The sequence below is a fragment of the Lepidochelys kempii genome, chromosome 20 (genome assembly GCF_965140265.1).
Source record: "Lepidochelys kempii isolate rLepKem1 chromosome 20, rLepKem1.hap2, whole genome shotgun sequence".
Taxonomy (NCBI): Eukaryota; Metazoa; Chordata; order Testudines; family Cheloniidae; genus Lepidochelys; species Lepidochelys kempii.
In genome coordinates, this window is record NC_133275.1 from 20,628,682 (window position 1) to 20,651,882 (window position 23,201).

The following is a 23,201-nucleotide window of genomic DNA, read 5'->3' on the forward strand; positions in this document are numbered from 1 at the left end:
CGTGACTCTCAGCCAGCCAGTAAAACAGAAGGTTTATTACACAACAGGAACATTGTCTAACACAGAGCTTGTAGATGCAGAGAACAGGACCCCTCAGCTGGGTCCATTTTGGGGGCAGTGAGCCAGACAACCACGTCTGCACTTCACTCCATGGCCCCAGCCAGCCCCAAACTGAAACTCTCTCCAGCCCCTCCTCCTCTGGGCTTTGTCCCTTTCCCGGGCCAGGAGGTCACCGGATTCCTTTGTTCTCCAACCCTTTAGCTCTCACCTTGCAGGGGGGAAGGGCCCAGGCCACCAGTTGCCAGGAAACAGGGTGTCGGCCATTCTCTGTGTCCAGACCCCTGCACACACCTGCCCTCTAGGGCTCTGCAATGATCATACAGCCTTATCCCACCACCTAGACACTTAAGAACTGCATTTGGGAAACTGAGGCACCCCCACAATATTCAGAGGAAACATTAAGAATAGTCTCACTTTGTCACAGGGGGGAATGTGGGCAGTGCATAGGGACGGGGATGTGGGCGCTGCGTAGAGAGGGGGAATGTGGGCGGTGTGTAGGCAGGGGGATGTGGGTGGGGTACGGGCAGTACGAAAGGACAGGAATGTGGGTAGTGTGTAGGGAAGGGGGATGTGGGTGGGGTATGGGAGGGGCGTGGGGCATGTACTGTGTGTTGGGGTGAAATGTGTATCGTGGTGGGGGACTGCGGGGCGTAGGTCAGTGTATTGGGGTGGGGGCATGCACAGTGTGTGTGTGTGCAGGGCGTGCACAGTGATGGGAAGTGGGTGGCTATGGGCTTGTACAGTGTGTTTGGGTTGGGAGGTGTGTACAGTGTGTTGGGTGTGGATGCATGCAGGGCGCATACACTGTGTTGGGGGTGGTGAGTTTGGCAGGCATGAGCAGTGTGTTGGAGTATGTGGGCATGTATAGTGTGTTGGGGAGTGAGTGTGTGGTGTGTACTGAGGGGTGTTGTGTGCACATGGAGTGCAATCCTGGAGTGCGGCCATAGTGGGGGGTGCACTAAGGAGTGGCTGTTCGGAGCGGGTGCGCTGGGTGATGATCGGAAGCTGGGGCTGGACAGTGGTGGATCACTTGCTAATTTCCCAGTTCTGTTCCTTCCCCCTGAAACATCTGGCACCAGCCACTGTCGGCAGACAGGCCACTGGGCTAGATGGACCATTGGGCTGACCCACTATGGCCGTTCTTATGGGGATGGGAGTGCAGGTGGTGGGGACGTGTGTTGTGTGTGCATGGAGCAGAGCCATGGAGTGTGGGGGTGCATTGTGTAGGGGTGCAGTTGGGTGGATGTTTGCAGGCAGGTAGTGTGCGTGTGGTGGGTATTTGGGGGGGCTAGGGGAGTGGATGTGCCAATGAGGATTCAGTGGGGGTGCAGTTGTGGAGCATACTGAGTTGGGGGTGCTGCTATAGAATGGGAGGACGCAGTTGTGAGGAGTGGGTGTGTGTTGCATGTGCATGGAGATCAGTTATGGGGGTGTGTTCTGTGGGGATGCAGTTGGGGGATGTGGGTGTTTGCAGGGTGGGAGTGGGGGTGCAGTTGGGGATGAGGGAGTGTATTGGGTGTTTACACACACACACACACACACACACACGCCATGGAAGCTGTAGGGCTGGAACCCCATGTTTGCTGCGAGCGGGCATGGTGGAATGGCCTGTCACCTGAGCTTTGTTCCCTGTCTGTCTCCGCCCGGCACCCCAGGATCAGATTCACAGTAATCTGCTGAACCGGACGGAGCAGGAGTGCCTAGGGCTGCAGGAGAAGCTGCAATACCTCACTGCCCAGAACAAAGGGCTGCAGACGCAGCTGAGTGAGACCAAGCGCAAGCATGCGGAGTCCGAGTGCAAGGTGAGCCCCAGGCTGTGGGGGGCAGCCACAGCAATGCAGTGGGGACGGCCTGCTCCAGCCCAGGAAACTGTCCCTTGCCCTGCCCTGCCCTGCCCCACCCCAGCCAGCTCTGCTCTGCTCTGCTCGGCACTGGGTGAAATTCACCTAGCTGCTTTTCAGGGGCTAGGTGGCAAGAAGACAGCACTGTCAGCCCCCAGGTGTGGCCTCCAGACAGTGAATCTAACAGCAGCTTGTGCAGAAATCCTCTCCCCAGACCTGGGATTCACAGCCCCCGATGTGCTGACTCAGGGACCCAAGGGGATGAGCTTGGGGGGCAGGGATCAGGTGGCCCACATCTGGGCTTCCCTTCCTGCTTTGAACACACCACCACCTGTGTAGACCTGGACCCAGCAGGCCAGACATGGTGACGATGCAGCCCGTATGTGGGTGGAGGGGCTGTACCCCAAACTAACGCAGATGAATTTCCAGGCTCTGCAGCTCTGTGACATGTTGGAGGCTCGTGGTGCTTTGAGCAGGGGCATGGCATATCCTCGAGCTGGGTCTTGGCGGATCTGAACCCTCCCCTTGCTGAGTCCTGTTGTTCCCCTGGCTGTTGCGCTGACATTAACACCGTGTGTTTGACACTGCAGAGCAAAGAGGAGGTGATGGCAGTGCGGCTGCGGGAGGCCGACAGCATGGCAGCCGTGGCAGAGATGCGGCAGCGGATTGCTGAGCTGGAGATCCAGGTGCGGGGAAATAACCAGCTCACCCAGACATGTGTATCTTTGTGAGCACAAAAACCACACTCCTGCTCCAGAGCCTGTCCTGATCCCAGCTGGAGGTCAGGAAGGGATCTCTGAGTGAGATGGGAAAGGGAAACGGCTGTCACCTTGGCATCCCTTCCCCCATCTCTGTTCCCAGTCGCCTTTGGACCAAGCCTGATTCTCTCCCCACTCTCCACAGAGGGAAGAAGGGATGATCCAGGGCCAGCTGAACAACTCTGACTCCTCCCAATACATCCGGGAGCTCAAGGACCAGATTGATGAGCTCAAGGCTGAGGTGAGTGCAGTCCCCACCCCCAGTGCTGTGTCCATTATGGGGGCAGAGAGCAGCTTATCAGGTTCCTCCTTGGCCAGGGTCCTGCCAGGCCATCTTGCTCCCCTGTGTCCGAGTTTAGACCTTGGGTGAATAGCAGTGTCCCTTCTTGCAGGATCCCTGAAACCACTTTCCGAATGGGGGATGCCAGACCCAGCTTCCTTCCAGTTGATCCCTCCTCGGCACTGAGAGTGAATCGAGATCCAGGCTTTTGGGCTGGCCCACAGGAAATTGGGGCTGTTAGCAAATTTTTGAACTGGATCGAGCTCTGGATTTGGGGGCTTTGGGACCTGGGCTCTTGTCTGCAGCCCATCTCTAGTTGCAACCCATATTATCACGACTCTCCTCTGTCTCTGCCTCATTGTATGCGTATGTAAGGCACCAATCCCATAGACTACTCAGGTCTCTGTGCTGCGTAGCACAGAGCTTTGGAAGGGCCAGGGAAAGGCAGTGCCCCCGGCTCAGACCTGTCCTTGCAAGCACCCTCTCTGCTGGTGACTTTTGGCTGCAAGACATGGGCGTAGTTTGGGAAGGGCATGGGGGGCGTGCCCCCCCCCAACTGCAAGCCTCTGGCAGGTGTGGAATTTGGCCCTCATGCACGGTCCCATTGGCCTGGCTGGAACTGCCCTCCCAAATATAGAACTCAAACTATGCCAATGTTGTAAGAGCCAGGACAAGGGTGGCACAGTGATTAGGACCTCGGGGGACCTGTGTTCAATTCCCTGGTCTGCCACAAACTCCCTGGGTGACTTCGGATAAGTTGCTTAGTTGCTCTGTGCCTTGGTTTCCCTGTCTGTACAGTAGGGATGATAGCCCTGCCCTGCCACACAGTGGTGGTGGTAGGATAAATGCATTAAAGTTCATGAGGTGCTCAGATCCTACAGTGATGGGGCCATAGACGAAGCCATATACTTATCCCACATCCCCAGTCCTGTGTGGCCGAGCCAGTAGCTGGCGGCTGTTTGTTCACCTCCACAGCTTCTACAGGTGGCTCATCTCCTTCCCCATGAAAAGCCTTTGGCTTCATAAGAAAGGGAGGCGGGGGGGTGGGGTGCAGTGAGGCTGCTGCTGCTGCTGCAGTGGATGGGGCAGAACATTCACTGGCATGCCCTGATGGACGGCGGGGTGGACATATCACCGCGCACAGTGGGTTTTGAAGGTCGTTGGTGCAGGGCTGTGGAGAGTGATCAGAATCCAGAGGGGCAGGGGGAAGAATCATAGAATATTAGGGTTGGAAGAGACCTCAGGAGATCATCTAGTCCAACCCCCTGCTCAAAGCAGGACCAATCCCCAACTAAATCATCCTAGCCAGGGCTTTGTCAGGCCTGACCTTAAAAACCTCTAAGGAAGGAGATTCCACCACTTCCCTAGGTAACCCATTCCAGTGCTTCCCCACCCTCCTTGTGAAATAGTGTTTCCTAATATCCAACCTACACCTTCCCCACTGCAACTTGAGACCATTGCTTCTTGTTCTGTCCTCTTCTACCACTGAGAATAGCCGAGCTCCATCCATCCATTTGATAGGCTGCTACCAAATCCCCCCTCACTCTTCCCTTCTGCAGACTAAATAAGCCCAGTTCCCTCAGCTTCTCCTCATAAGTCATGTGCCCCAGCCCCCTAATCATTTTTGTTGCCCTTTGCTGGACTCTCTCCAAATTTGTCCACCTCCCTTCTGTAGTGGAGGGACCAAAACTGGACACAATACTCCAGGTGTGGCCTCACCAGTGCCAAATAGAGGGGAATAATCACTTCCCTCGATCTGCTGGCACTGCTCCTACCAATATGCCGTTGGCCTTTTTGGAAACAAGGGCACACTGCTGACTCATATCCAGCTTCTCGTCCACTGTAATCCCCAGGTTCTTTTCTGCAGAACTGCTGCTTAGCCAGTCGGTCCCCAGCCTGTAGCGGTGCATGGGATTCCTGCTTCCTAAGTGCAGGACTCTGCACTTGTCCTTACTGAACCTCATCAGATTTCTTTTGGCCCAATCCTCCAATTTGTCTAGGTCACTCTGGACCCTATCCCTACTCTCCATCGTATCTATCTCTCCCCCCAGCTTAGTGTCATCTGCAGACTTGCTGAGTGTACAATTCATCCCATCATCCAGATCATTAATAAAAACGTTGAACAAAACCAGCCCCAGGACCGGCTCCTGGGGCACTCTGCTTGATACCAGCTGCCAACTAGACATCAAGCCATTGATCGCTACCCGTTGAGCCCGACAGTCTAGCCAGTTTTCTATCCACCTTATAGTCCATTCATCCAATCCATACTTCTTTAACTTGCTGACAAGAATACTGTGGGAGACCGTATCAAAAGCTTTGCTAAAGTCAAGGAATAACACGTCCACTGCTTTCCCCTCATCCACAGAGCCAGTTATCTCATCATAGAAGGCAATCAGGTTGGTCAGGCATGACTTGCCCTTGGTGAATCCACGTTGACTGTTCCTGATCACCTTCCTCTCCTCCAAGTGCTTCAGAATGGATTCCTTGAGGACCTGCTCCAAGATTTTGCTGGGGACTGAAGTGAGGCTGACCAGTCTGTAGTTCCCCAGATTCTCCTTCTTCCCTTTTTTAAATATGGGCACTATATTTGCCTTTTTCCAATCTTCCGGGACCTCCCCTGATCGCCATGAGTTTTCAAAGATAATGGCCACTGGCTCTGCAATCACATCAGCCAACTCCCTCAGATGCATTGCACCTGGCCCCATGGACTTGAATCATAGAATCATAGAATATCAGGGTTGGAAGGGACCCCAGAAGGTCATCTAGTCCAACCCCCTGCTCGAAGCAGGACCAATTCCCAGTTAAATCATCCCAGCCAGGGCTTTGTCAAGCCTGACCTTAAAAACCTCTAAGGAAGGAGATTCTACCACCTCCCTAGGTAACGCATTCCAGTGTTTCACCACCCTCTTAGTGAAAAAGTTTTTCCTAATATCCAATCTAAACCTCCCTCACTGCAACTTGAGACCATCACTCCTCGTTCTGTCATCTGCTACCATTGAGAACAGTCTAGAGCCATCCTCTTTGGAACCCCCTTTCAGGTAGTTGAAAGCAGCTATCAAATCCCCCCTCATTCTTCTCTTCTGCAGGCTAAACAATCCCAGCTCCCTCAGCCTCTCCTCATAACTCATGTGTTCCAGTCCCCTAATCATTTTTGTTGCCCTTCGCTGGACTCTCTCCAATTTATCCACATCCTTCTTGAAGTGTGGGGCCCAAAACTGGACACAGTACTCCAGATGAGGCCTCACCAATGTCGAATAGAGGGGAACGATCACGTCCCTCGATCTGCTCGCTATGCCCCTACTTATACATCCCAAAATGCCATTGGCCTTCTTGGCAACAAGGGCACACTGCTGACTCATATCCAGCTTCTCGTCCACTGTCACCCCTAGGTCCTTTTCCGCAGAACTGCTGCCTAGCCATTCGGTCCCTAGTCTGTAGCTGTGCATTGGGTTCTTCCGTCCTAAGTGCAGGACCCTGCACTTATCCTTATTGAACCTCATCAGATTTCTTTTGGCCCAATCCTCCAATTTGTCTAGGTCCTTCTGAATCCTATCCCTCCCCTCCAGCGTATCTACCACTCCTCCCAGTTTAGTATCATCCGCAAATTTGCTGAGAGTGCAATCCACACCATCCTCCAGATCATTTATGAAGATATTGAACAAAACCGGCCCCAGGACCGACCCTTGGGGCACTCCACTTGATACCGGCTGCCAACTAGACATGGAGCCATTGATCACTATCCGTTGAGCCCGACAATCTAGCCAGCTTTCTACCCACCTTATAGTGCATTCATCCAGCCCATACTTCCTTAACTTGCTGACAAGAATACTGTGGGAGACCGTGTCAAAAGCTTTGCTAAAGTCAAGAAACAATACATCCACTGCTTTCCCTTCATCCACAGAACCAGTAATCTCATCATAAAAGGCGATTAGATTAGTCAGGCATGACCTTCCCTTGGTGAATCCATGCTGGCTGTTCCTGATCACTTTCCTCTCATGCAAGTGCTTCAGGATTGATTCTTTGAGGACCTGCTCCATGACTTGTGCATATCCAGCTTTTCTAAATAGTCCTTAACCTGTTCTTTCGCCACTGAGGGCAGGTCACCTCCTCCCCATACTGAGCTGCCCAGTGCAGCAGTCTGGGAGCTGACCTTGTCTATGAAGACAGAGGCAAAAAAAGCACTGAGTACTTCAGCTTTTTCCACATCCTCTGTCACTAGGTTGCCTCCCCCATTTAGTAAGGGTCCCACACTTCCCCTGACCACCTTCTTGTTGCTGACATACCTGTAGAAACCCTTCTTGTTCCCCTTCACATCCCTTGTTAGCTGCAACTCCAATTGTGCCTTGGCCTTCCTGATTACACCCCTGCATGCTTGAGCAATATCTTTATACTCCTCCCTAGTCATCTGTCCAAATTTCCATTTCTTGTAAGCTTCCTTTTTGTGTTTAAACTTGCTGAAGATTTCGCTGTTAAGCCAAGCCGGTTGAACGCAGTATAGATTCGCTCCCGGGACTCTCGTACTAGTGTCTTTGTGGCAGACCACAGCCACCTACGCATTGTGAAGTCGAGTTGAGGAACAGCCTGTGACTAAGGCTTCCAAGTCACTGATTTTCAGGGGAGCTGATAGAGATCGGAGGTATGCTTCTGAGTCAGCCAACCAGCCCCTTCAGCAACCCCCAGGACAAGCCTATATGGGGAGCTGGGCTCAGCAGAGACTCTAGCAGCTGCTTTGTCACGCACAGATCTTGGTAGGCTGGAGTCTGACAGCGCCTGGCATGATGGGTCCCCAATCTCAGGCAGGGAGTGGCAACGCCCAACACAACCAGGCCCCAGTCTCAGGCAGGGTCTGCGCAGTGTCCAGCACAAGGGGCAGGGACCCTAGTCTTGCTCGGGGTCCATGCAGTGCCTAGCACAGTGGGACCCTGGCTCTGGTTGAGGCCTCTAGATGCTACCATAATTCAAACAACCCTGATGTCTCCTGTCCCTAGTCTGATGCCTCACCTGCTTGGCCATGCTCGCTGTCTGTCTGAGTTCTCTGATTCTCCATTAACCTGTGCTTGACTGCTTTGCTGCCAGGAGGCCTAAAGACTTTTGGGATTCACTGCTCGGGGAGGCCTGGCTGTCACGGTGTCACCCGGTGTGATGCTTTGTACGCTGAATTGTCAATTTCCCAGGTGACCAAGGTTTCTAGACTGCATTGGGCCAGATCCTCAGCTGGTGTAAATTTCTGTAGCCTCATTTACTCCAGTATAGCAACGCTGATTTAAACCAGGTGGGGATATGGTCCATTGACTCCCATAGAGCTCTGCCCGTTTAGACCAGCTGGGGATCTGGCTGTACATATTGAATCATAAAGGCAGCACTTGTCACTGCTGGGGATCTGAGTCAAAGCACTTTGGAAAGAGGAATGAATTCAGCCCCACAACCCCACCCTGGGAGGTGGGACAGCATTATTAACCCCTTAACAGACAGGGAAACTGAAGCACGGACAGGGCATGTGACTTGCCCAAGGTTGTGCAGAGCCAAGAAATTCTCTGTCGAATTCCTCAAGATCAGCTCTGTGAGTAAGCAGCCATCCTCCATCAGCCGTCCTCCTCTGCCCCACACTGGGGAGCTGTCTCTGCCCTATGCTGCATGGGGCCATCTCTGCTCCTTCCACTCCCCAGAGCTCCCTCTGCCCCATACTGGGAGGGGCTGTCTCTGCTCCTCCTCCCCCCAAGCTCCCTCCACCCCACTCTGGGAAGAGGTAGTCTCCATAAATATAACCCAGTCCGCCCTGTGCTCCCCCCTTGCGGGAGCTGTCTGTACACCCTTTTGTCTCTGGGGGATTGGACAGCCGGATCCCCCAGTGTATTTCTGAGCTCCATCGTGCCCTGCCCCTCCCCATCCAGGCCAGCCAGGCAGGGCTGGGAAGGGTGCATGAGCCAGCCCTGTCACTGCTGTTCCTCACCTCCGGTTCCCTGTGCCCTCCAGATCCGGCTGATGAAGGGCCAGAAGCCCTTCGAGGACTCCATGGGCTTTGATGGCATCCACATTGTGAGCCACCTGGCAGTGGACGAGGACTCGCTGCACTCCTCAGATGAGGAGCTGCTGACCAACCCCATGGTGGTGGGCGCGCTGCAGGACGTGCTGTACCCACTCTCACCCTGCAACGCCCGCTTCCTGCGGGGCACAGAGAGCTCCGGCAAGGAGAGCGATGGCTCCACGGACAGTGAGCCCGAGGACCCCACCTCCACCGCTGAGGCTGATGGCGAGATGGAGCCGCAGATCATCTTCGGAGAAACCCTCAGCAAGTGAGAGGAGATGCCGATGCCAGGGGGATCCCCCCTCCACCAATCGGGCACTGAGCGGGCAGCCTGGAGAGAAGAGACTCCTCTCCTTGGCGCTCTCAGGAGCAGCAGGTGGGGGAGATCATAGACCCAACATAATGGCTGGACTTAGAGAGCATTGCACGTCTGCTGCCATGCAGGGACAGCTCTCCAGCCGGCCTGTGTTATACAGAACCTCTTGATTGTTGTCTGCACTGCCTTTCTCCTGCTCTGTCGTCACCGGTAGTTACACTCCGACTCCATTGAGTAACCCTTGTTCGCCCAACCCCACCCCCTAATGCCTCCTTCTTGTATTGCCCTTTCCCAAAAGTTTGCACACTTGAGAACTCACTCAGTGTCATCCTGAGTGGGTGTGGAAACGGCAAGGCCGCTGGATATCCAGGCCCAATGACCATCCACCTGGTCCGAGCACCTGTGGGCAACTGCCCAACAAACCATTCCCTCCCCTCCACACTCAGAGGGCAGGAAGGTGGGTCCCTCTTCCTTTTATTTAAATGCATGTCCCCGATGATCCCGAGAGCATCTGCTCGGAGAGGGGAGAGTTGGAGGCCTTCATATCCCTATTCTCAAGGGAGCTCTCCCCAGGATGGGAAGGGCCCAGCGCGGGGGATTCTGGATCGAGGAGCCTGCTTGGTTACGTGAGAGATTATATTTTATTTTTGTTCTCCAGATGTTATTTATTTAAACTGTTATGATGCCAACTGGGCTCCCCTCGGGGAGCTCCACACTAAGCTTTAAGTTCTAGGAAATTACACTGACCATTATTGTGTCATAAGGAAATCTAGGGGAGCAGCATTCTGCCCTGCTGCCTTCCTGTCCTCCATCCGTAATGGAGCTGCGCTCTCAATCTCCTGCTCAGTTAAGTTCTCCAGAAGGTGTTGTAATTGTTCCCTTTCTCTTCTGCTCCATATGGCAAACTGCAGGGTTTCCAGCTAAATTCCTAACCTCCCTGTCTGGAGAGGGCTATGTGGAAACAAATCCCCTAGGAGAACCTTTCTTACTCTACCCAGAGAGCCACCTTAAACCTCGTGTCCCTACCAAGATCTGTCTGGTGCACAGCAAAGGTGCCCAGTAAGCAAGAGCAGTTTCGGGAGGAGCCTAGAGAGAAGTCCCCAGCCAGGAATCATCTGGAGAAGGTTTGTTTCTATGCATGATGGGGCTTCACCTCCCTCAGCCAGCCTGGCCTGTGTTCCTCTGAACTGGCTCTCCCAGCTCTGCAGCTGGCACCATGTGTCCGTACCGTTTCAGTAGCCCCGTGAGATGCCCTCCAGTTTGCCAGAGCAGTAAGGAGATTTGGAGCGATGGATGGACAGCATGCACGGCTCAGCGAGCCCTGGTCAGATGATGGAAATGCCAGCTCCTTGGAGTAGCCCTTAATAGAGAGCTCAGCTCCTAATCAGAGAGAAACCCAAGCTGCTTATCTCCAAATAGGCCACCTTGGGCCAGAATTGCTGAACCATTCGCCACTTCGAAGCCTGCCCTGGTGATCAGGCAGCAGATGAAGCAGCTTCCTTGGGATGGAGCCAGTCTGCAAACATGATCCCTCTTGAAGGAATTTTCCAATAAAGTGCAGCCTGCCGTGCTCCCACCTTGGCTAGCGACATCGGTCTTGGCAACAGTGCCCATCAAGTATCATTTGTGTGGAAGAGCCGGCCAGGCCCACCATCACAGCCCTTCACCCCAAGAGCTTTGCCTGCAGTCAGCAAGCCAGCTGCTCAGCTGGTGCAAATCCCCCGAGCTCAGCTGCAGTAAATGGCGCTACACTGATCTACACCAGCACAGGAGCTAGTCCATTCTGTCTACAGCTCTGACTCCTAATTTCCAGTGTCGGGCTCTGCTTCCCTCACTACGAAACGGTCCAGATTGCGCTTCCATTTGTTTGTGACAGAGTCCGTCTTGCATCACTTCCTGCTTCGGGGCTTTGCATCACTTCCTGGCGGTGGAGAGATGCCATGGAGCTGCAAGCCCCTGAGCCTGTAGTGTCCGTTCATTTCCAACCCCTCTGTGCTGCAGAAACACAGCTCCATTCCAATGCCCTTCGAGGAGCACGGGTGGAAAATGGAAGGCGAGATCTCCAGGACTGGCTGCTCCCAGCAGGGGTGGAAGATCTCGGGTGGCTGGGATGAAGGCTGAGTTTTCCAGGCACCTGGATGGCAAACGAAGGCCGTGGGGCTCAGGACCAGAGTTCACGTGGTGCTGGGACATGGCGGGAGGGCCCTTTCGGGGCCATTGTCATGTCCCTGGGAGAGACTGATGCTGCTAGGCACAAATGGCCGCTTTAAAACCTTGAGCGCATGGGGTGCGTTGTTGCCCATTGGCTGTTCTATTTATGGAGGGTACCAGCCATCGAGAGCAGCCTGTGCACAGACCTGCTTAGGCAGAGAGAAGCAGAATGCTGGAAGGGGTGTGGAGCTGGCTGGATCCATCAGTCCCTGTGGAGATTATCTGGCTTGCTCTCTTACGGACTTGAGTTTTATTTCCTTTCTTTCTTTCCCATCCTGCCCCTGCTTTACACCCTCCTCTTATTTCCCTTCTGCTCTCTGAATTCAATAAACCCAGACATCCAGCAGCTGAGGAAAACCCATTCCCATGGATGGCTTTGCCTGATTTCCTCTCCGGCCGATTGCAAATGTCACTTTCAATGCAGTATATACCTCCAACCCTCCCCTGCCAATAGGTATTTTCATAGCTTTCCCCTTCCCTGCTGGTGTATTAAGTTCACTCGGTCTGTTTCCAAAGAGGGATGCCTTGGACCTCCCAGCTTGGCAGAACCTTCCCCCATATCCTAAACCTTCCCCTTCTGAGATGGAAAACAGCCCCAGTGGACCTGAATGCTTGGATTGAGCCCCTCACTGGCCCACTACGTCACTGGACTAGAGTATTATGTATACTTCTATAAATATGTCTGGGAGAGGCTTTGGTTGGGTATTTATAATCTGTATATTTTAATATATATATTATATATATATACATGCTGCACTGTATTGCCAAATTCTTGTGATACCTCTCCCCCTTCCTCCTCCCTCCCCCACAGAGAGCAGCAGCATCCCACATGAGCTGAGGGTGATTAACATGCAGGCCTTTCTCTGCCATTGCCTTTAGCTCCAGATGCCACTTTCCTATGCTGGGGGCCCTGTTTACAACAGAAGATGGCTTGTGAATCCATTTGCTGGTTACGGAGCTGGTCATATGCGCCACTTCCTTATTTTATTTATTCTGTATAGCACCAGACGAGGACTAGCAGCTTCAGAGAGCGGCCCGAAGGCACAAGCCCTTCTGGAAATAAGGGATTGATTTGGAGCTCCTTCCCCCATTGATTGATTTCAGTGGAGTTGCTTCAGATTAACGCTGGAATAACAGATCAGAATCTGTCCCATAGGGCCAAGTCCTTCCTGTACTCGGCATTTACCTGGGCCTTACCCAGTCAAGGAGCTGAGAGCTTTGCCGAAGGAAAGGCTTTGGCATTTGGCTCCTATTAAAGGACTTCCAAAGTACTGCAGCTGGGAGCAGTACCGGGGCGACAGCTGGAGGATTCAGGGCAGCAGCTTGTGTCTGTCTGTATCTGCAAAAAGAACAGGAGGACTTGTGGCACCTTAGCGACTAACCAATCTATTGGAGCGTCAGCTTTCGTGGGCTGCTTCTACTACTAAGAGCAGTGCGTCTGCACCAGATCCACAGCCAGCGCAAATGGGCGTAACCCCATTGACCCCAGTGCACATACGCTGATTTACACCCGCTAGGGATTTAGCCCGCTGGCTCTAGCACAGTGACACTAATTTACACCAACTGGAGATCTGGCCCTCAGGACTTAGGCAAAACATGTCTTTGAAATCAGCGGGAGTTTTCTAGAGTATATCCTGAGTAAACTGAGTAAATCGTTCACGGTCTCTGGCTTTGGCTCTTTGACTTCGCTGGGAGTTTTGCTGTAGTCAGGATCAGGCCCTTATTTTCACACCCTTTCCAAGAGGACAGTCCCCTTGGGCGGCTTTATCACGTTCTAGCAGAGACTTCGCACGTTGCACCTTGCAGTTGGGTGTGACCCTGCTGTAGGGAGCAGACACTAGCCCTGCTCTGCTCTGCTGGAATCCTGTCCCCACATAGACCCACACAGTGGTTTCAGTGGGATCACACTGGAGTTAGTAATAGCAGAATCTGGGGTACAGGACGAGTGGGCTCCAGATGCCCACTTTGCTCTTGCATGCCCACTTCCACAGCTGCACACTGAGCAGTCAGGTGTTCAGGACCGGCTCCCTGCCCACCGCCACCCCCCATAAGGAATCAGCTCTCAGGGAGACCCAGACCCTCCCTAGGACATCATCCCATCCACAGAGGTGCTGGGCCGTGAGGAAGCAGGGTGGGGTAATATCCTTGGAGACCACCCCAGGAGGTGGCATGAGCTGACTCCCAGTTTAGCACCCCTTCTTCTTGCACAGCTGGTGGGGAAGGGACTCTTTGATAGGGGTGCTGCCTGCAGCCAACAGGAGGTCCCTGGTTCAAGTCAGAATTGCAGCAACCTGCATGAACAGAGGGCCAGATTCTGCCATTGCTGAGTCCCATGCAATGCCACTGAAATGGGTGGGACTGCATGGGTGTAACCACAAGCTGGATTCCAGCCCAGCAGAGTCTGCTGCCTACAGCAGGCCACTGGGTTACTCCTTGACTGCCCTCCCCCCAGGGCTGGACCTAGAGAAGAACTGCAAGGCGTGGTTGGCCACCCACTTTCTGCCCCCACTGCTGTCAGTGGAAGTGCCCAGCCAGAGGGCGTCGGAGCAGAATATTGTCCAGACTCCCTAGTAGCCTTGGACACAGTCTACTCTAGGCAGACCCTTGGTTGCATCAATGGCAGCATGTCGCTCTTCAGCCTGGTCCCTCACCCCACACCCTTCGACACATCCGTACACCATGTCCCCAGTAGCAATGTATCCTGGGGCTCCCGCTCCATAGCGCCGGGCCATACGGCTTGGGAGCATGGGCTTCTTACAAATGACGAAGTTGAGCACTGTGGGGTGACTTGGTAGGAAGGCTCTGGGTGGCTTTCCATCCACCGTAGACAGGGCCAGTTCAGCTGCAGGTTCCTTCCCAGGCACTCCATGCAAGCGGGCCATCGGGGTCTCAGCTGGCTTTTCTGTGTGGATAAGCGGTGCCAAGTTCAAGGCGTCGGAGAAGGCGTTTTTTGAAGGCTCCCATTGCCTGCAAGGGAGTTTGCCTGATGTGTTGCTATCGCCTCCGTGACATGGACAGAGCCTGTAAATCCCACCTGCAGTGCTGGCTACTATGGCACGTGGAAGGGTTTGGATCATGACTAAAGCAAACTGAACTGAGTTTAGAAGGGAAAATCCACCGCCTCCCCAGCTCCCCGCGGCTCTGGCGATGCTCATTCTCGAGCTACTTATGTTGGGGGGTTTGGTTTTGGTTTGTTTTTTTCCTGGATGATTTTTGAGTAGCAACTAAAACAAGGTGCCTAAAGGTGACCTGCTGTGTGCTTTGTAGTAGGCTGCAGCCGCCTAGATCCGAGAAGGCAGCATCCAGGGCGGCAGGGCACACCTGCTTGCTGACACTCACGCATGCCCGCCCCTCCCCGGCAGGAGCGTAAGTACAGCTCAGCACACCATGGGCAAACCTCAGCCAGACATTTCACTCTAGCTGCCTCTAACCTGGCAGCTTTGGTCCCCTTGCTGCTTCTTCAACTGCCTGCCCGCTGCAAGGATCCATCTTCCTCTGACGTAGCTGGGACTGGCCAGTTGTAGACAGGACTGGATAGACCGTTAGGTTGATCCACTCCGGCAAGCCCTTTGTTTAGCACAGCCAGGGTTGCGGGGCAGGCTGCAGGCAGCGCCCATGTGGATGCATAGAGAGGGAGTAGGTGCTGAGTAGCTGTTGGGGGGGGGCTTCACCTGAACTCTGCCCTTTAGGGAGGGAGAGGCATGGTCTAGTGGGTAGACTCTGAGTCTGGGAGCCCGGTGTCTCCTGTGTTCCCATCCCAGCTCTGACTCCAGATCATGCAATGCAAGTCACTGCCTCCTCCTTTCTGCCTCAGTTTCCCCATCTGGTGCCAGGCTGGTCAACTAGTTATGTTTGTAAAACATGTGGAATGTGCTGGATGAAATATTAGTAGGTAAACTATGGCGGTGTCGAGGGACCCTAACTGAGATCAGGGCTGGAAGGTGCTGCACAGACACAGTAGGAGAGAGCCCCTGTTCTAAAGAGCTTTCAGTCTAGATAGACAGGATGGAGGGTGAGAGGGAAACTGAGACCCAGAGAAGGGAAGGAACTTGCCCAAGGTCATCCTGTAGGGAAGTTCAGAGCAGGCTTTAAGCTACTACTAATTTATTGAGTGCAGGACCCGGAGAGAAGGGGAAGCAAAATTAGAGCCTGAAAGTTCAGCCTGGACTCCCCCAAATTTGGGGGCACTTGGAGCTAGGGCTTGGGTTCAAATCCACCTCTAGGAAACACATTTTGTGACACCCCTGAAGTTGGGGAAGCCTCAACATTTAAGAGCAAAAATGTCAGAGTTTCTACCACTCAGGATCTCCTGCCTGTCCATCTTTAATAGAGGCTGTAAAGCCACTGTGCTGTTGGGGCATTAACAGCTCCCACACGGCCCCCTCCAGGTCTGCCCTACTTCTTAGCGGACAGTCCCACAGAGGGCAGACCCAGAGAGAAAAGGCCCACAGAGTGACCAGGACTAGCCAGGATCTGTGTCTAGGACTCAGCTGTCACATGGATTGACACAGGTTGAGTCTCCCCACCTGGCTGCCAGGGAATAACTAGGACCTCTCCATGCCCATCCCCATGCTGAGTAAGGAGCGGTGCTGATGGGAGCCAGATGGGAGACCCTTGGGGGCCAGGAAGCAGAGAGCACAGAAGATTCAATGGAGGAGATCATAAGGAGTTACATATTCCAAGGACAGAGGGGACCATTGTGATCGTCTAGTCTGACCACCTAGATAACAGGTCAGAGACCTGCCCCCAACAATTCCTAGAGCAGAGCTTTGAGAAGAGCGTCCAGCATTGCTTTAACGATCATCTGTGATGGAGAATCCACCACGACCCTGGTAAATGGTTCCAATAGTTCCTCTGCGAGGCAGGGGAAACCCCCAGGATAGGTGAGGTTAGACCAGGGGCTGTTGGCCGGCACTCAGACACAGAGATCGCTCACCCGCTATGGATCAGGAATCACGGGACTGATCCCGAGGTGGGGTGAACCAGCTGGTGTACATTGGAGTCACACTGGAGCTGCAAAGTGTGGAACTGGTCTCTCCAGAGAAAGTAACCGTGAAATGCGAGTGAGACGGAGGAGGGGACCCGGCAGGGCTTCCCACCCGTGGGTGGAGTCATTACCGACACCCCACCCCACAGGGAATCCAACACACGGGCGCCTCCCTCACTGGCAATCAGCATGCAAAGGCATGTCAGATCGGTGCCACCCCCTTGGCTTGGATGCTGCCTTCCTGCGGGGTGCGCAGAGCTCAGCTGTGGGGAAGCCCGTTTGGCTCCATATCCAAGAAGCGCACTCAGGTTGCAGTGAATTTTGGTTCATTTTGATGGTATTGTAACTGCCGCCCGACGGTCTGACCGCTCCCAAACTCGTGTGTCTGGTGTATCCGTGTAGCGATGACCCCTCCTCCTCCTCTCTGACTGTAACCTTCGTCCTCTTCAGCCCACGCCCATTTTAAAAAAAAACTGACTTGTGCAAAAAGCATCTGTACTTTCAGAAAAAGAGAGAAAAACCATCAAAAACAATAAACTATTTACACTGTCTTACTAACTCTGTGCCTCTGGGCTCTGTAGGGCGCTTCTGTTCCAGGCGTGGCTGGGAAGGCCGGCAGGTCAGCACCTCTTCCGGAGCGCATCTGGAAAATGTCAGCGTGTTAAAAATATTCACAGATTGACCAGAAAAGACTATTGTGATCAGGTAGTCTGGCCAGTATAACATAAACCACATAGACCCTCGCCCAGTGACTCCTGCAGCCAGCCCATAGCTTGTGGTTGAGCTAGACCACACGCGTGCTCACACAGAGAAAGATACAGCCACTCTTGAGTCGGTCTTCCAAGTGATGGAGAATCCACTGCACCTCTTGGGAAATTGTCCCAGTAGTTCATTTCCTTCTCCATTAAAATGCACGTCCTATTTCCAGCCTGGATTTATCTAGCTTCAGCTTCCAGCCAGTGGATCTTTTCTGCCTTTGTACTCGGGGTTGGGAGAAGGCTGCTCTTATGACCAGCAGCCAAAGGCATCACGCAGTCCAGTGGCTGGAATTTAAAACCAGACAAATATAGACTAAAAATAAGGTGCAAATGAGGAGAGGGGTGACTGACCACCAGAAATGACCTGGTGCGGGGTGGATTCTCCAGCACTTGAGCAGAAGTGTTTTTCAATGAGCTGCAGTAGCTCAAGCACGAGATATGGGCTGTGTGCTGGGAGCCCTGGGTGCGTTGCTCTCGCCTAGATCATGCTGGAGGGCAGACACTGAGCATAGTGGCCCCTTCTGGTCTTAAACTCTATGCAAGGGGTGAGGGGAGAACTGATATGGGACATAGCGGGCCAGATCTTTAGCTGGTGTAAATCAGTATCACTCCACTGACTTTAATGGGGCAATTCTGATTTACATCAGCTTGGGATCCTGCCCAAAGCCTTTGCCATCTTGGTCAGTGGTTCAGAGCCAGCCCAGCTCAGGTAGTGAAAATTGATGGTGGCTGTTTGGTGGGTCTGAGTCCCGGTTCTTGAAGGGCTGGTGTCCATCTCACACAGTCCAGTCCTAGTTGGCAGCTGTGGGACCCCAGAGCCATGACTGAATGCACCATAAAGGAAGGCTAGTGGGGTAAGATCTCCCGCTTAGGGGAGATTCACGACACTCACATTCTGACCTCGTGCGGATCATTGTGCGTGGCTGCCCTCTCCCCCGTGCTGAGCGGGCTCTCGCCAAACTCAGGCTGTTGTCGAGGTGACCCTGGCCAGATATCCCTTTGCCAGGGCTCCTGAATTTGATCATAATTCCCTTCCAGGACTCCCACTCCTTGCCCTGTGGCTGTGAGCCACAATTGCCCTGCTGGCCTTTTGCTCGAGTTCCCTATTAGCAGGGACCCTGCGAGCTTCCCCTCCATAGAGACGGGCGAAGCAGTGGACAGTACATGCTGCTGCAGTTGGGGTCTGAACAGCAGGGCTGGGCAGGTGCCTCAGCAGCAAATAGGAGTTTCCCTCTGGCTGAGCTGGGGGGATCTGAGCTGCTCTCGGCTGGAATATCTAGTGAAGCTGAGTTGCTCCTCCGCTGTCAATGGCTGCACCGGGCAGGCTCCTACCAGGTCAGCAGTGCTGGACGCTGCCGCAGGTGGGATACCAGGCTAGATGGGCCCATCAGTCTGAGCCAGGCTGGCAGCCAATGGCATATGGACTCAACTGCTGCACACACCAGATATTTGTGACTTGCTGCTCATGAGAAGGATTTATCAGAGCAAAGGCATCACCCCTACTGCCCGTTCAGTTCTTGCACTGAGCCAGCCTGCCCGGCCAGAGCGAGATCTGTGCAAACAGCCTCCCAGCTGAGACAGGAAGTGGGCAGGGGAATCAGGGCTCCCGTGAGTCAGAGCAGAACCAGACGGCAAGAGAGTGAAACTGGCACATGGCTGACACGATGGGGAGGATGTTCAGAGGTGCATGTTGCAGGAGCTGCTTGAAGGATTGAGAGCTGGACCCAGCAATGCCCCATGCAGTCAACTATCATCCAGGCAGGTGGGTTCGGAGCAGCTGACTGCTGGTGGAGCACTCTGTTAAGATTTTAAAGCCCTGTCTGCCTGGGTGTAGACCTTAAAGATCCCTCTGCAATAGCAGTGTGTGTCCTGGCCAAAACCGCCCCCCATGGCTGTGATTCAAGCCGGTAACTCCACCACAGAGGTGGCTGTATTCCAACAGTGCTGGATGTGCATTGGCTGGGACAGAGGGGCTGCTCCTGCCTTCTTCCCGGCCCTCTGAATTTCCAGGGCTGGAGGAGTGGAACAGGGACCAATACAGGCCTCTTGCTGTTCTGTTTGCTGGGGCCCATCCAGCACTGCTCCCGTCCCCCCATCCGTATCAGCTATCCCCATCCATCGCAGGGCTGGGCCCATCCAGGGCTGCTCCCGTCCCGCCATCCGTATCAGCTATCCCCATCCATCGCAGGGCAGGGCCCATCCAGGGCTGCTCCCGTCCCCCCATCCGTATCAGCTATCCCCATCCATCGCAGGGCTGGGCCCATCCAGGGCTGCTCCCGTCCCCCCATCCGTATCAGCTATCCCCATCCATCGCAGGGCTGGCCCCATCCAGGGCTGCTCCCGTCCCCCCATCCGTATCAGCTATCCCCATCCATCGCAGGGCTGGCCCCATCCAGGGCTGCTCCCGTCCCCCCATCCGTATCAGCTATCCCCATCCATCGCAGGGCTGGGCCCATCCAGGGCTGCTCCCGTCCCCCCATCCGTATCAGCTATCCCCATCCATCGCAGGGCAGGGCCCATCCAGGGCTGCTCCCGTCCCCCCATCCGTATCAGCTATCCCCATCCATCGCAGGGCTGGGGCCCATCCAGGGCTGCTCCCGTCCCCCCATCCGTATCAGCTATCCCCATCCATCGCAGGGCTGGGGCCCATCCAGGGCTGCTCCCGTCCCCCTATCCGTATCAGCTATCCCCATCCATCGCAGGGCAGGGCCCATCCAGGGCTGCTCCCGTCCCCCCATCCGTATCAGCTATCCCCATCCATCGCAGGGCTGGGCCCATCCAGGGCTGCTCCCGTCCCCCCATCCGTATCAGCTATCCCCATCCATCGCAGGGCAGGGCCCATCCAGGGCTGCTCCCACCGCTCCGCCAGACCATATCTGCTGTTCCCATCCATTGTGGGGCTGTCAAATAGGACCCACAAAAACCAGCACACTGGGGGACGAGCTGTCAAAACTAGCCAATGGGGCGATGCTGACAAAAGGGGTGTGTCTGAAGCCCCGCCCCTCTCGTGGCATTCAGCACAAATCAGGGCTGCCGGTAGATGCCTCCACCCTCTAGCAATGCACAGCGGGAAGCCCTCTGCTGGGGGCGGGGGGGGGCGCCCAAGATGGTTGTGGTGAGAATCAGAGCCGTGCCTGTTTCTTTGCATGGCAGGAGGGGGTGACGCTTCCCCACTTACACCTTTAGCACAGTGGCTTGAGCGCTCAGCTGGGATGTGGGCGACCCCTGTCCAAATCCTCACTCCCCCGCAGGTAGGAGGGCGATTGGACCCGGGTCCCCCCCATCCCTGCGGAGTGCCCGACCATTGGCCTGAAACACTGGGGGGTGGTACCACTGTCTTCTCTGGCTGACGTCCGAATGGGAGTGGGAGGCCGACTACCGGCTCAGGCCCTGCACTTGAGGCAGGCGCTCCTCTGCTTAGCTTCCCGGGTTCACAAATGTCTGGGGCTTAGGTGCCGGTCAAGTAGAGGGAGACAGGAGTGTGCATGCCCAGAGGCTGAAACTTGGTGCCAAAGGAAACTTTATGCTGAAAACACGGGTGCCAAGTTTAGGCACCTACAGGGTTTGACAGCCGCCAGGAGGGGTTTTGTGGATCACGAGGGTGAATAAGGAAGCCAGGGAATGGTCCCGCTATTGTGGGGAACTTTCCTGGCTTATACACGACCCCAGTGGAATGGGCTAGTGAAAGTATCTGAGTCCTCGCTTCCGCTCCCTTTACCCAGAGGCTGCCTGACCTCCAGGGCTGCCTTTCCATTCTCCTGTGGCAGAGTCCTTGTAACCCCAACAAGGCTGGGCCCAGGATTCCTGGGGGGCTTGACCCCCAGCCTTGTCATGGTCACTTAGGGCAGGGGCTAGGGTGTCCCACTCCGGGGTGCTCTCTCTGCTCTGGACGCTTCCCTGACCCACTGATCATCACATACAGTTCAAAGCAAATACAATGTATTAAACAGCAATCAATTTTAAAAAGCTAAGGCAATCACGTGACCCCTCTCTGTGGCAGGGGACATGACAACCAGCGTCTCTGGGATGTCAGGGCAGTTCACAGTCTGTCCCTCATGTCCCAGGCCTGGCTGTGCTGCAGGGATGCTGCGGGTCAGACACTTGCTCTGGCGGTAGCCACACGCCCTCAGGCTTTAGGTGGCAGGACCCTTCTTCCTCGCATCAGTTCCCCCATTGGGGTTATGATCCCCCTCCAAGTCTGGCCTGCAAAGCCCCCTGGCTGGGGGCCATCTCCCTGCACTGGGCCCACTGCCGAGGGTCCCGCCTCGCTTCCCCCAGCTGCTCCAGCCCCAGCTCCACCCTTCCTCAGCACAGCTGCTGCTGGGGGAAGCTTCTCTGGCCCCTCTAGCTCTGGTTGCTGCAGCTCTGCTCCCAGCACACGTCTGTTCCCTGGGCTGCTTCTCTGGTTCTCTGGCTGGCACGGCTCTGCTCCCCAGCTCAGCTTGGGCCCCTGCTCTTGCCTTAGCTCAGCCCCACTCTGTCTGACCCAGGCAATTCCAGCTCACAAGGAGGGTGGGAACCCCCTGGCCTCCTGACTCCTTGATTAACCTGCCCGCCCCGTCAATCAGGCTGACCTGGAATATTGGCCTCTCCCCACTGCCCTTGGGGACTGATTTCTCATGGACTCTTCCCATGTCTTTTGGTACTGGGAGCTAGCCAACCCCCCCCCCCAACACACACACACACACTGAGCTTTAGTAAAGGCCCAACAGTCCCCTTACACGTAGACACCTAAGTATCTCTGTGGATCTGGGCCTCAGTTTCTCAGCTGTAAAAGGGGAATTTGACATCTCTCCCATCTATTTAAATTGTAAACTCCTGTGAGCAGGAGCTGTCTGTCTCGCTAGGCATCTGCGCAGCACCTGGCACAACAGGGCCTCCAGTCTCCATCGCTGTCTGCACAGCACCCGGCATGACAGTGGGGAAGAGATCTCCATCACAATGATGTAGCTGGACTCGAGATCGGCTCCCTCCAGACGTTTTTGTAGGCTCTACACAAAAGCAATGCCTCATGCTTCCCCCTGCTGGCCCTGCAGTGAGCTGCCTGGTTTCAGAGCGCAGATTTCTGCCCAGGTTGGTAGGTAAAATAGAGAGGCCGTGCGTGCGTTATGGGCTGGCGGAAAGAGCCTGATCAACAGATGGATGGGGTCTCTAAACTGCAGCGTGGGGACAATCTGGGCCCATCGCTTTGCTTTGGGGCAAGAGAGAGTGCGTCCAATCTAAGGACCTTCAGCTGATGGCCCCAGTTAACTGCAACAGCCCCAGCTCCCTGCTGAATGCACAGCTGGATCAGGGACTGCTGCCACTAGACACCCCCGCCCCCTTGCCTCCAGCCAGTGGTTTCTGCCTTGCAGCTGGCAGTTAGGCGCCTGTTCGGATCAGAAGGAAGCCAGCTGTGGTTTGCAGTGGGGAGCGTTAGCCCCCGTCCGGCAGCCTGATTGGCTGCGCGTCACACGAGTGCTCTGCCCTGCCCCGGCTCTCAGGCTGAGATGGCAAAGGTGGTGGAATAGCCACCCGCAGAGGCTCCCCCACAGCGCGGAGGCTGCAGGTGAGTGAACCCTTGGGGGTGCGAGGTCCATGCGAGTGCCTTGCCACGGCTTCCTTACTGCTGATGGATTGTGTCTGTCCAGACCGGGTACAGTTGGGGCTTCCACATGGCAGGAAATAGTATGGAGATTAGACACAATCAGGGCCCTTTTGGGCAGGACACCTCGCAGAGTTGGATGCCAGGAACAGAACCCAGGCATCCTGACTCCCAGCCCCCCAACCTATAACCACTAGACCCCCCCACTGCCCTCCCGGAGCTTAGAATAGAACCGTTGAGTCCTGACTCCCAGGCCCACCCTGCTCTACCCCCTAGACCCCACTCCCCTCCCAGAGCAGGAAATGGAACCCAGGAGTCCTGAGCCCCAGCTCCACCATGCCTTAACCCACTACAGACCACTCCCGTCCGACAGCTGTAAAC

General features: G+C 54.9%; 1 protein-coding gene across 15 annotated transcripts in view; it reads left to right on the forward strand.

Moving 5' to 3' along the window:
• EVI5L (ecotropic viral integration site 5 like) overlaps nucleotides 1-17,036 on the forward strand; it is an 82,583-nt gene extending 65,547 nt beyond the window's left edge. For 12 of the 15 annotated variants that reach the window (XM_073319065.1, XM_073319069.1, XM_073319074.1 and 9 more), the window contains 4 exons: nucleotides 1,716-1,862; nucleotides 2,492-2,587; nucleotides 2,805-2,900; nucleotides 8,913-12,245. In XM_073319065.1, the coding sequence (XP_073175166.1) occupies nucleotides 1,716-1,862; nucleotides 2,492-2,587; nucleotides 2,805-2,900; nucleotides 8,913-9,236 (663 nt within the window). In that variant the 3' untranslated portion in view covers nucleotides 9,237-12,245. Of the gene's footprint in view, nucleotides 1-1,715; nucleotides 1,863-2,491; nucleotides 2,588-2,804; nucleotides 2,901-8,912; nucleotides 12,246-12,370 lie in introns of those variants that run through there. The other 3 variants (XR_012155756.1, XR_012155755.1, XM_073319073.1) reach the window with 3 other exon arrangements.
• The last annotated feature ends 6,165 nt before the right edge of the window (nucleotides 17,037-23,201 follow it).